A 14,470-nucleotide genomic window follows, 5' to 3' on the forward strand; every position below is an offset into this window, starting at 1 on the left:
AGATGGATACAGCTTCCACCTGCCTTGATGGATACAGCTTCCTCCAACCAGGTGAAGGAATCTGAAGTTGGCCCATCTTCCTTCATTGTTTTGTTTTATTTATTTTTCGCCTCTAGGAGGACATCCAAGGTAGAAACCTTGGTGGATACTGTGTCCTCTGTTAATGCCTTCACCCATTCTTTTCCTCTAAGGAAATGTTTATAGAGAAAAGATGGCTTCACAAAGTTTTTTTGATGAAAGCATGATAGCTGAAACAATCCATAACACTGTGTTCAGGGCAGACCATAGACAGAAAGGACACCGTGTATGTTTTATCTATAGGGTATTTGGCCTCTTTCCCGACTTTAGCATATATCCAATGTAAAAAAAATAGAAACAAAAATGAAACAGGGTACCCGATGTCGTGCTGAGCTTTCAGTGACAGTACAATCTGGATCCTTTTGAATGATTGACAGACTGAGGAAATGGCTATATCTTGCCTTCCAGACTGGTAGCTAAAAGATGTAAGGATTTTGGTACCATGCATCATTTTATGTACCAGCACACAGTAGTCATAATCAGTTCTGAGATCAAATGTATGACAAGCAAGGAAGGAGCGCCTGAACTCTGGCATACTGGCCAGGCATATAGATACAGCCTATTGGCTAGCATTACTGCAACAGTGATGTAATGATGAAGACCTGCTATTTGCTTTCTACCAGGGACTTCTACTAACTCAAAAAGATAGCAACTGTAGGTGAACACTTGTGAGGTGTGCTTACCAAAAGTAGATTAAATAATGGCCCCAATCATGTATTTCAACTTGCAGCTAGATGCACTCTCTTCAAGGCAAAGTCTTTGCCCTTACAGCAAATGTCTTAACTTTTACTTTTTAACTATCCTATAGGCTGTTAAACAGTGGTCAGTCTATCACTCCTACATTCTCTTCATCATACAGGTGTCTGTTCTTCTACTCATGGATGTGTCCTCTCAAACACTAAAGCACATTATAAACTTTATAGTACCAATATATTATTTGAAATCAATAGCATTTAAATCTGAAACAACAGTGCATTATCCTTACAGTCTGCACTTCCTTTTCTACTTGTTTAATTATATGTGCTTATCTGAATCATGAAATCCGCTTAAAGTTCATTACATTTAAAAATGAATTTGTTTTACTCCCTGCTATTTAAGCAAGATGGCTATATGATCCTGTCGATGTTATACTTTTCTGTTGATATTTGCTAAAACAATGAATTTATGGTGGTCAGTCCTGTAGAAACATAAGTTTTTGTAATGCAAGCCATTTTAACTACAGATAAACATTTTGAAAATCTTATTACACTTACAGATTGTGATGTCCATGTAGATACTGTAGCAGCGGTAGTTGTGCTGATTTCAAATTCACGTCCTTTCCTAATCTTATTGAACTGTTTCCTTAGCCAAGTCTTGTACTCATCCACTACCTTTCCATATAAGATAAAAGAGTTAGTTGATGTTTCATGAACTGAATCAGTATTGTTTAAAATGTAAAGTAACACATTAACTCTTTGCCAGTTAGTTACTAAACTATGCAAGCATCAGTTGTCAGTTGGTCAGTTGTTTTTTTTTTTTGCCAGAAAAAGGAAATAAAGTAATGGCCTTGTAACACTAATGTAATATATTTATGTATGTGCTCGGGCTACATTGATCCCAAATACTTCAATGATATTTATAGAATAAATATTTTTTGTTACATAGGTCATAAGGAGCAGGAATCCATGTTTAGTTTATTACTCCTTGTCCAGCTGAAGTCCATACCAGAGTATGCTATATTGGCTAGCTACCTCTTAAGGCGTCCCATAGCCAAGTTACAATGGAGAGGACTGGTCTTATCTTCAAAGCAAGGCACTACATACATGCTGCTCAGTAAAGTTAATATGCATGCAACTTTGCTGTGCATAATCACTTGAATGGCTTTCCTGCTTATATAAGACATATAAAATGTTTTTGAATCATTACAAGCCCCCAAATTTTGATTTAAGCATAGTTTCTATATACTGTTACATTTTTCTAAAATATAGAAAAATAAAATAAAGTTCAAAAGTTCTGGTTATGCTTTATATACATGGCATACAGTACATAGGGCTCATGTGCAGGAGCAAACAAAGAAATTGCCTAAAAGTGATGTGCAGAAATCTTCATCATCATCATCTAATTACTAAAAACAGCTGTATCACTGCTCTCAAATCATTGTATTTAATAATGCGCAGGCACATGATTAACCTGGAAAGTATAAGAGGGCCATCACAGTTTAGAGACACCTAAATACATACATGAATACATACAGACACACATACATATATGCATACATGCATGCATGCATAACACACAAATATTTCAGGACTGGGCAATGATGCCCTTCGAGCTTGCCAATGTACCAAAACAGTTATTCCCATAATAAGTGTCTAGGTTGTTCTTACAATTTCTAAACTAGTGCTTGCTTTAATGTAATTTGGTAGTCTACTCTATGCATCAGCTACTCTATCTGAGAACCAGTCAGTACACTTCTCATCCCTATAGAATCTTCCACATAGATTAAGTAATGATCCTCTGCTTCTTCTTTGATAACTTCAAACATTCCCAGAGGTAGATGCTTCTAAACGCCCTATACACCTGAATCAGGTCTCTGCCAAAATGTCTGTATGAGAAGCTATAGAAGGTCAGATATTTTAGTCTTTCATAATAAACTGACTTCTCACATTCATCGATACCCTTGGTATATTTCTATTGTACTCCTTTCAATTTACTCATGCTTGTTTTCTTATAAGGTTTTATTATTGTTATTCCATACTCACATTTGGGTCTAATGTAACTAGTAAACAACGATTTCATCATTTCTAATTTCCTAGACTTTATAAGTATTTTTATACAACCTATAATTCTGTAACTGTCATTAACCAATCAGTTGGTATGATTAGAAAAACTCAAAAACTGGACCTACCTATATACCCAGATCCTTAAATGAATCTACAGTTTAAACCACGGTGTGCTGTATTAAATATTCACCTTTCAATCTATGTCTTCCAAATCTCATATGTTTAGTTTTTGATGAATTTATCAGCATATCATTCTCCTGTGTCCAAATGTCAATTTAGTCAAGCTATTTTACAGACATGCAGGATCTGTAAAATGTAATCGGTTTACCCATTTTCAAGTAATTTGCATACAGACTGTAGAACACCTCAGATGAAAAAGATAGATCTGAAAGACACAACCTAAACAAGTATGAACTTAGGACACTGCTCTGTGGGACACCTGACTGCAACCCATAATTTCAAGTGTCCAGTCATTGTATGATACTTGCCATGTGCTACTTGCAAGGAATGTAGCAATCCATCTTATCAAGAGTACATCAGTTCTTAGTTGTTCTAATTTATTGATCAGAGTTTTGTGTGCGACACTTTCAGATGATGAAGGTAAATCTATATGAATTACATCACAGCACAATTTTTCATTTAGATCTGTTATTATATTGCTATAGAACATGATGTTACATGTTGTTATAGATCTATTTTCAACATATGCATGCTGATATATGGTTTGAAGTGCCAACCTTTCCAGCTCTTACAATAATTTATCCAAAATAGCCAACATCGTTATTTTTTCACAACACAAAAGTAGACGTAAGGGTCTGCAGGACTTTGAGTTTGTCCTTTTCCCTTGCCCCTTAAGTATAAGTTTACCAAGTGCATGTCTTTAATCTTGAGGAATCTTCCCATATTTCAATGATCTGGTGAATATCAGATATGATGATACTGCAAGTTCATGCTAAAGGGTTCTCAGGTCATTATTACTAATTCTATCTCCTCCCTATGCTTTGTGAAGGTCCAGTTTGCATTGTTCTTTTTCAATATAATCGAATTTTATTTCAGTATCTTGAGGTAACCTGGATGCTACTAGTACAATTTACCGCATTCCATTTTGGAGCTAAACTGCTTTGCATAATACTTTGATATATATATATATATATATATATATATATATATATATATATATATAAAAATATATATATATATATATATGGATCCAGGACTTATGCAAGAATGTGCAAAGTCCCGAATCCATAATCACCAAACATATATTAACGAAAGCACTTTCACTGAAAAAGCGCTTTTGTTAATATATTTAAAAAAAAAAAAAAGAAATCTATGTTTATGCAGGGGGGCTTTGCCCCTCTGCACCCCCCCCACCCCCCCACTTTAATATTCTCACTCCAAGACCACACTACAGTTAGGAAAAGGGAATGTTCCCTTATCCACACCATAATGCGGTCTCACAAACAGGCATACTTACGCAAAAGTGCTTTTTCGGTGAAAAGCACTTTCGCGCAAGTATGCCAAACCAAAATTAGTTTTGGTGATTTTGTTTTCGGGGATCTGTACGGATCCGAAACCAGTGTAGAGCGCATTTCATATTCAGGTTATCATTTAACCCAGGAGTGGTTTCCACCCCCAGTAAGAGCTGCCACCCAAGCTCTTTTATTTCGAGTAATGTGTTGTAATCACTGACAAATGGTTCAATTTGCTCAATAACAAAGAAATAAATTTAGAAAAATTAGTGCAAAGAGAAACATTGTGGACTATGCACTAATTTTTCTAAATTTTATTAAGTAAAATGTACAGGTTTCATGCAACAAAAATGGAATTTCAGTTTTTGAAAACTGAAAATCAGTGTCTCTGATGATGACAATAATTGGTTCAGTAAATGGTGTCATTTGGGGTGGGGTCCAATATATGTCTCCCTTGGATGAGAAGATCGATGATCCATATTGCTTTGCAAGGATGGTCTGCACCTCTCATTCAATGGTTTCCACACACTATCCAAAGCCTTTATCATAGGACCATAGTGATTACTAGACTAATAACTCTAAATGGCCTTTTGTAGCCTAGCCATGCTACTCAAGTGTAATGGACTGGTTTGGATCTCACAGGTTTTGTGTAGGGTCTAAATTAATTTGGGTATAGGTTGTTGAGCATTTACAATCTTCCTCTTTCTAATAGGGGCATAGGCTCCAGTGGGTCGATATTACTACACTGAACTCTCACTTCAACAAACGGTATTTCACTGGAAATGAAATTTATTGAATTCCCCTCATGTGGGGGGCACAGCCTCCAACCTGCTGCTAATTTTATATACCAACTCCAAGATTGCACTTCAGTGAGAAAAGGGCAAATTTCCTGATCCTCACTGTACTACGATCTCAGTATGAACAGTTTGACGAATAGCATGTTCGATGTAACTACACTGAAAATGCCATTCACTGAAATTATTTTTTGATAAAATGATAGGGACCTGGTGCAGGGCTATGGAAAATTTATGATTCCTTATCAGCTGATCTGGGTTGTACTTGTATAAGTATAGGGAAGAACTTTGCTTGACATAAATGGGTAGCCTGTTCCAGAGAAGGAGCAGTCTCTGAGACACATATTTTCTTTCCAACATGTCTTATTTATGTTGCATGTGAAGCTACTGTCCTTAGATTAAGTGTTTCTGATGTTTGTTTTGTGAGTGTACAACAGGTCTATTAAAGCTAGCTTAGAAGATCCCAGACATCGATCACCATGTATCCTTTTGTTGAGGAATCACTGTGGACTATCCATTTGTTGTATATGCCAGGTCAGGTACATACTGAAGGGGACATTGTAATCAATGATTTGTCTAATGAGGGCTGAGTACAATGGATGAAACAATGACATCTTTGGACCTTGATGACATACCTTTGCTTATAAGTTGTGCAATACAGAATGATTTTCTTACTGTATTAGACATATGTTATTCAAAGACCAAGTTACTGTCTACATGTGTTCTCAAATCCCTGACCTTAGGTGTGTGGTCTAACCTTGGGTGTGTATTATCAATGGAACAATTTGCAGGGTTGGCTGTTCTTCTGAAAGAAACTATTTACTCTTTTTGGCATTGCATTTTAGATCGTGACACTGGCACCAGTTATTAGTGTGTGCCAGGCCTTCTTGGAGGGTACTTGTGCTATTGGGGAATTCCATAACTGCACCTTGTTTACAATTCTTTGTGAACTTAGTCAGTCAGAGGCCTTTGATGTTAACCTTGACTTCAGAGAAGTACATGCCAAAGAGGAGCAGCCCGAGCAATGAGCTCTGAGGGACCCTGCAACCCTTCTAGTGACCTGCCATTAAGTGGAGGTAGGAACCCCTATCCTGACCTCTTGGGTCACATCTGTGAGACAGCTGGCTATCTAGTAGATGACATAGGAGTCTGTACCTAATTTCATGAGCTTATCTATAATGCCCAAGTAGGGTATTGTGTGAAATGCCTTGGCCATTTTGAAGTACGCAGTATGCATCATTTTTCCCTTATCCATTACATTGATAGCTTTCTCAAAGAAATCCACCTGGCTGCATAGGCATGACCTGCTCTTAACAAATCCAAACTAAGTTGGATCCAATGTCTGAAGAATACCTCTGTTACAATGTATTATATCCATGATTACAGTCCCCATGTAAAACTAGTCAGGCTTATGTTTCTATAGTTTTCCTGGTCCATTGTGCAGATGGATAACAGTTGCAGTCTTCCATTCATTTAGCATGATGCCTGCTTGTAATCTACAGTGAAATACTGATTCTAGTTGGCCTGACAGGCGATGTTTCATGATACTGAAGATGCAACATGCGTTATTATCAGTTTCCATGGATACAGTGTTCTAGGCCCTGGAGAGCACTTTTAGAACCTGTTCCCTAGAGATAGTTGGGGAAGTTATGGTTGAGGGTATTTCTTGACATGTGTTTGGTGGAGTTGAACTTTTGAACAGCAGATTAGCTATAGCCTCCCACTCAGTATAGATGGCTCCATTAACAATTAGTTTGGCACATTGTTGTGTATTGCCTTTGGGGTTGCAGGCATAGCTGAAAATATTTTTATGATTTTCCTTAACCTGTGAGGCTACTTTTACCTCAGATTTGACTTTGGTATATTAATATTAATTTGTCCCTGAGTTGCTTATTAAGTTTGATGAGGGACTTCTTGCCTTGCTGGGCACTGCACTTATTTTTGGGCATAACTTTCTTCATTTTGTTATACAGCCTATTTATGCTGAAATCCCATCAGTGTGGCTTGTTTTTTGAGCTTCTCATGTGGTTAGTTTGGGTAGGTAGTACTATCTCTATGCAGCTATATAAATGGTTGTACAGAGACTTTGTAAACAACTGAGCACAGGCAGTGGTATTCCCTGGGTTTGGGTGGACTTGAAATTTTGGCACACTCTCATTTAAAAGCAGGGCTTTTACCTTGAAATTATTCCTAAATGCTGCATAATTAGATTGTGTCTCAAGCGTTATTTTTATTTCTAAGGAGGTTGCTTTGATGTTCAACCTGACCAGTCTGGATATTATATTTGGGGGGTGGATTGTGACATTTCTACATGTTTATGAGTATCAGGCCAAGGGGGCATATGGACTAGCTTGGCCAGGCCATTCATGTTGACAAAATCCAGGAATCTTTGGGTCTGCATGTTTGGGATTGTGTATGTTTCCCAATTTATAGAAAGGTAGTTGAAGTCTCCCATGAGTATGTTGTTGGGTAGAATGGATGGTGACTCTGTTTCATTTAAGTATGTGGTGTTGGTTTCTTGGGCCATAATAGGGGTCCTGTAACTTGCAAGTATATGATATGGGACTTTGCTTATGATGAGCTGCACATGGAGAAGCTCAAAAGCATCATACTGCTTGACCAGTCATGATGTATGATTGTTTCTGATGCAAATTGAGACACCTCCATCTTTTCTCCTTTTCTCAGTAGTAGCATGCCTAAATGTGCTGCCAGGGTGTTCTCCAATACTACGCTGACACCCATATTCTCCATGATGAGAAGAGCTTGCATGGAGTGGATTTTTTTGTTTAGACTTCTGGTGCTGAACAGTGTAACCTTTAGATTACGAGGGATTAGGTTAACTGTGTTGGATGATTTATCAGGTTGGCATTACCTAACAAAAGCATTTTGGCGGTGGATGAAGTATTATATTATAATATTCAGAAGCCTAGAGGGGACATGTGCAGACTATCCCTGGCAAATCAGTGTGGTCTGGCAAACATATCCACAAAGGTTGACAAATATTGTATCCCCTTTGAAGAATATCAAAAACGAATCCAATCACTGAAGTTAATTATTTTCTGATCATATTGTGGCATCATCCTTGGAGAAGGTAGAATGCTCCTCAGTGCAAAACTTATACTGGTCTGGGACTTATATTCCTAGAACACCATCATGTCTTTCCTCATGTAGTCCGTGGAGGTATGTCTCATGCCATTTATGCCCAGATGGCCTATGACTGAGTCATACTGGTACTTTTGGTTCAGTGACCTGAGTGCATGTGTGATGTGTCAACTCCTAGTCTCTGATAGCCAACTGACCATAACCCTCTCTTTGTTCAGCCTGTGTGAGGTTGTCTGCTTTATAGACACAGGTGTAGAGACACTATGAATTGAAGCTGAGTGTGTCTTGGTGGGTGTTGCTTTAATTTTGTTTTTGGGGCTGCTGAGAATAATTATCCTAATCTCTGAATCTGGAATGCTTTTGATGTTTGGGAAGCATAATTTTAAGTGCCCCAGCATCTGTGGGTCTATGTGTTTGTCCTGTAGTGTGTGCAGCAGGTGATGCGTGAAGTTCAAAATGTTTAAGACTAGTCACAATAATGGAATGTTTAAGTGCAGTTGTTGACCCCCCCCACCGTGTTCATATGTGGTAAAATCTGATGAGTTTAGAATAAGAGGACAGATGTAGAAAATAAGAGGGCATTTTAATTGTGACTCTAAAAATATAGTATATTCGGCTGATTGTAAATTTTATCAGACATTATGCATAGGTCAAACCTCTAGGAGGTTATGAGACAGAATTTATGGTACTTACGTATTATCGCAACCAGATTTTTGGGGTTACGAAATTCACTTCCTGGAATAGAAATGACTTCAGAAAACACTGCTCTGTGTTTTTTGAAGTCATTACTGCAGAAAAAAAAGTTTGCAGTACCTTCAGGCTGTCAAACTTTTCAAGAAACAGTCTTCCAGTTTTACATGCATTACACACACGCATGCTTGAATTGGATGCTCTCTTTCTGACAAACACAAAGCCTGTCATGCAGTATTACAAGCAGAGCTACTCACGTGGGATTCTACATTTTTTTTGGTAATAAGGACATGTATGTCACCTGGTATGTCAGTGGAAAAGATGTGTAGTGTTCATACATGGATCAATGTGTGTCTTCAAATATGAAAGCAACTTACATATTGTACACCAAGTCCCACAGTGCTTTCAAGCCAATAAACGTAGATACGCAACCACTCTTAGTGCTGAACTCAATGCTCAATGTTTTTACAGCATGCTACCTACAAATCCTAAAAAATTGTACGTGATAATTGCCAAAAGAACCACTACCAATATCCCAGAATACTTTTGAACACTTTACCCTTCCGTAATTCATTTCTTTTTCACTTGCTTACTAAACATCTATAAAGTAGATTGTATCACAAAATCTGGTTGAGATAATATGCAAGTACCACATTTACAATCATATGAATGACATAAAGAAGAAACTGCTGCAAATGTTTCATTTAGACACATCAAGGACAATGGGTCACATAGGTTTAAATTTAGGGTGATAGAGCAAGTCAAACGGACACAAAGGGTTTTATGGTTAGTGACCATTTGAATAAATGTGAGTTACAATGGCAAATTAGATTAAATGGTATGCTTTTTTCCAGGAATCAAATTAATTCTATTTTAAAATTAAGAAGTTTGGAAGATTAATATTTTGTCATGTTATTATACTATTCTTGTATATATACATACTTATTGTGACATTTTTAGAATTGCATTTAAAGATTTATTTTAAACATTTTAAAAAGTTCAGATCATATTGATTTATAAGCATTGGTTGTGTTGGTCATGTGACAGGCCTAATTGGGTATTTAAGGTATTATTTTATGTAGCTAATTAGTTCTGATGAAGTTCCAAAAAGAATATCTGAAATGAAAGCCCTTAACTTGATATATTTGATGTGTACTTTTTATACAGTCAATTAAAGCTCATTTTTTATTATTTTTCTGTGTCTAGACAAAGTGGTGTCAGTCTTTCAGGAGTGGATTTATTAGTTCATGTAATCCCAGTTTTTGTTCTTTTAAGTTTGTGGTGATGCGTGGAGTTGTTTGATTCTGACAATTTTTTTGTTAGATGTTTTATGTGAGATCATTGGCTTCAGAGACAGTATACCATTACATTAATTGCATACTGCAATATATTTTTCAAGAATTAAGCAGCTATCAGAGAACATGAGACAATTTTCACATTGTCTTAGGATTCTCAAGTCTGCCAAGCTGGCTACACAGACAGGAGGAAATCAATATCTTATGTTTTGGGTATTTATATAATGAGCTTCAGTGAGAGTGGTACCAAGAGTGTATTTAAGTAAAATTTGATTGATGGAAAACTTGGTTGTGTGATCCTCCTGTATATGATCACTAATGAGTATATATCAAATTTGCTTGGATGCTAGCTAGGTAATAATTGTGATCTTAGTCTAATCTTACGGAATGATGCTCCCTTCATGCATACCTGGTGCTTCTTGGGTAACTACATACTTAAGAGCTTTTACGGGTGCTTTTTATGGGGAAATTTAGTTTTTAAGCTTTTGCATCTGTACAGTGCACTGTTAGTGGCTGCTGCATGACAAACAGTATCTCATGGATACTTGCAATTCCAATATATTACTGTTTTTCAAACATAGTATATACTTAAAATATGTGGGGGGCTATGCCCCACACACCCCGATGTAGGGGGACAGTGCCCCCACATCCCCCCTTACTATATATACTAACTCCAGGGTCACACTACAGTGGGGAAAAGGCCATATATAACTTTCAGTGAAATGTGTTTTCAGTGAATTGAGTTTTCAGTGACTTGTGCTTTCAGTGATTTGTGTTCAGTCATTTAAGTTTCAGTGAAATGTGCATTTAGTGAAATGTCCTAGACCCATGTATACATATGCTCATATGAATATTTGCATATACATTTGATTTAATTTTAATTGTATAATTTTATTGATTAATTGAGATCTATTATAGGTTTACTTCAATAATCCCAGATTAACGCGAAGGAACTGATGATGAAGGATTCAAGTTAACACTGTTTTGACAGACTTAATGCTCATTAATAAAGTTGATATTCAATAATAACATACCACAATATGTATATATGCTCATACCTTCTTGTTGGGAAGTTATCTTGTTTATAAATAATATATAAATAAAAGAGACTCCAATAGTGATTTATAGATAAGATTAAATATTAATGTTAATTTAGAAGCATCTGTAGTACTAATTTAGAACATATGATTAATGGCTCACCATTTAATTACTTACCTTCAAGCAACAAAGCTACTAGGAATGTAAGCCAAGTGAACATGTCATGTAATAAAGGGTAAGCTAGAAATAAACTACTATATATACACTTTATTCTTGAATTTCAAACTGTTAGAACTAATCCTTTTGTTTTTCTATTCGAGACAATTGATTGGTTAATCATCTTTATAATAATACTGTACTTAACACAGCTGAATATTGTAGTTACAATTTTTAGCTTAATAACAGAATTTCAAAGCCTGATAAGATAGATAGTAAAAAGTACAAGTCATCTTATTTATAAATTAGTCTTCTTCTAAATTATGGTTACTCATGGAGCTTGAAAGGAATAGAAAAAGGAGTTAAGAAGGTCAGTTTATCAGATGCATTCTTGACTGTTAGACTAGGAATGTTTTGTATTCCATGTTTAGTATGGGTTAAATATTTATATTAGCTCAAAATTAGCAAAGATGCCATTATTTAAATACCTTTCTAGTTCTAGCAAGCCTGATTTAAGCGTTTTTTATATCCATTCATGAAAGTAGCATGGTTGATTAAGACAACTAGAAATTCAATAATTAATATAGTTAATACTACAAGAGGACATTTATGTACTTAAGAAAATCAATTAAACAATCCCTTTTCTTAAAAGAAATCTGACATGGACTTAACACTGGTATCATTAAATACTAATGGCTTAAATAACCCTAATAAGATATCTAATTTATTAAGGTATCTAAAAGTAAACAGAGCCCATGTAATCTTTCTACAAGAAACTAATTTTAAAACCAATGACAATTTTTTATGGAACCCTAATAAATATATAACATTAGCTTGTTCTTCTTATAAATCAAAAACCAGAGGAGTAATAATTTTATGGAAAAAGAATTCATTAACTCCAGAAGTTACATATACATATGTAGATAGGGATGGATTTATAGCCATTGTTATATTAAAATTTAATAATAGAATGTGGACCTTAGTAAACTTATATTGGTTTCCAGGTACAGGGGTAGGGACAGCCAAGAACCACTTGGATCTCATTCCAAATATCTCTAAAGGTAACAATAATAGGTGGTGACTTTAATTGTATTGTGGATGTTACAGAAACCACAAATAAGAAGTCCCCACATTTATCATCTACTGCTAAACACTTAAAAAATAGATCAAATATTTAAGTTAAGAGATGCTTATAATGCTATGGGATCTAATTCATTATTTTTTTCACATCAAAATTATAGATATGACACGCAGACAGAATAGATAAAATATGTTTCTCAAGATCAATACTCAAAAATTTTAGATTTCTCGATAGTCCCATGTCCATTTTCAGGTCATAACTCTCTTATATTGAAAATTCATATGGAATTTACACTGCTAACCATTATTTATAGTAGTCCTTCAAACATAACAAAAATAAAGAGTTTAAGCCATGGTTAATCTCCAAACTTCAGTTCTTTCTGGATATAAATTACAAGCCAGAAATTAATATACTTAATGTCTGGGACTCACTAAAAGCTTACATATATGGTAAATCCATTAGTCAGTTCAAAAATAAAGTTAAAACATGGGATTCAGAATTACAGCAATTGCAAAATCAACTTGTATTACTTAAATCCAATAAGAATTTAAATTCTACTGAGAATAAAAAGAAAATAGAAGATGTAAACCACAAATACAATGAAATATTATCCCATAAAGCTAACCTAGCCATGGAAGAGCTAAAAATAAACTTTTATGCTACTTCTCCAAAGCATTTACATAATTTATCTATGAAAGTTAAAATGCAATCTAAAGCCAATAATATTGTCAACATCTTACATGAAGGAAAGGGGAAACATTTTCAGAAATAGGTGATATCTTGGATGCATTTAGAAATCATTACACAAAACATTTTAAAAGTGAAACAAATATAACTGAACATTTGAATCTAGAAAGTATTAGTCCTAACATCAAGAACATTTTTGAGGAATTAAACACAGAGCTACAAAAACCAATCACACATAAAGAAATTTCAGATAATATTAAAGTAAGTTAATCTAGCAAGGCACCACAGATACATGGTTTAATCACAGAATTATATAAAATGTTTCCTACTTTCATAACTTCTCGTTTACATAAAACTTTTCTTGAAGTTCAATCTCAAGCATTAATCCCTCCTTCATGGAAATATTCTGTAATCACGTCTATTTTAAAGTAAGGAAAGATCCTAATTATTGTATTTCTTATAGACCAATATCTTTGTTGAATAACGATTATAAAATTTTCATGTCAATTATGGCTAATAAAATGAAAAGCCTCTCCTTTGATAGTCCCATCGCCACAGTAGTCAGGAAGTCCTTCTACATTGCACACCTCATCATAAAAGGGTTCTCATCCAGGAAAAAAGAGGTCATTGCTCCTCTCTACTCGACACTCATTTGACCCATTTTGGAGTACAATGCCCCTTTTGGAATGTACCTCACAAGACATCTACAGCAGCTGGAAAGGCCACAGAAGTACCTCACAAAGAGGATTACTGGCCTCAAACAAATGCCGTACACTGACTACCTCAAAAAACTCCAGCTTTACTCCGTAGCATATCACCTACTTTGAGATGATCTCTGCCTAACATATAAAGCTATGTCAAACCCAGAGCTGTTGGACATGCTAAACCTAAAGAAATCCCAATCCCTTCGAGCTACATGCTTTAGAGACCTAAACCTTGTCACCACAATAAACAGGACATGCTGGAGAGATAGATTCCTGTCCCAGAGACTTCCCATACTTTGGAACAGGCTACCCATCTATGTCAAGCAAAGTTCTTCATTAGCACTCTTCAAGAACAATCTTGATGAGTGGATGGGAAATAGGAAATACACCCCGGGGATCACTTCTGTGTCTCTGCTCGACAGTGGCCCAGAAAAATAACTTTCTTGGGTGGTGTAAGCCAAGGAACCTTGTTGGCTAGGCTTATATAGGCCCTTGGGTCAATAGCCTAGTACCTACCTATGAACCTATTAACTTATGACCAAAATAATAAACAAAGATCAAACTGGTTTCAAATATAATAGACATACTCAAGATAATATTAAAACAATACT

At 35.6% G+C, this 14,470-nt stretch overlaps 1 protein-coding gene across 1 annotated transcript in view; it reads right to left on the reverse strand.

The window, feature by feature from the left end:
• Nucleotides 1-1,184: 1,184 nt before the first annotated feature.
• The window catches only part of LOC122810729 (adhesion G protein-coupled receptor E3-like), a 310,639-nt gene continuing 297,353 nt past the window's right edge, over nt 1,185-14,470 (reverse strand). Inside the window, exons 7-8 of the mRNA XM_044082293.1 lie at nt 1,332-1,448; nt 1,185-1,226 (exon numbers count right to left, since the gene is read on the reverse strand). Of these exons, the coding sequence (XP_043938228.1) occupies nt 1,185-1,226; nt 1,332-1,448 (159 nt within the window). The remainder of the gene's footprint in view (nt 1,227-1,331; nt 1,449-14,470) is intronic.

Source organism: Protopterus annectens, chromosome 9.part0 (genome assembly GCF_019279795.1).
Source record: "Protopterus annectens isolate FY-2018-M chromosome 9.part0, PAN1.0, whole genome shotgun sequence".
NCBI classification, from domain to species: domain Eukaryota; kingdom Metazoa; phylum Chordata; order Ceratodontiformes; family Protopteridae; genus Protopterus; species Protopterus annectens.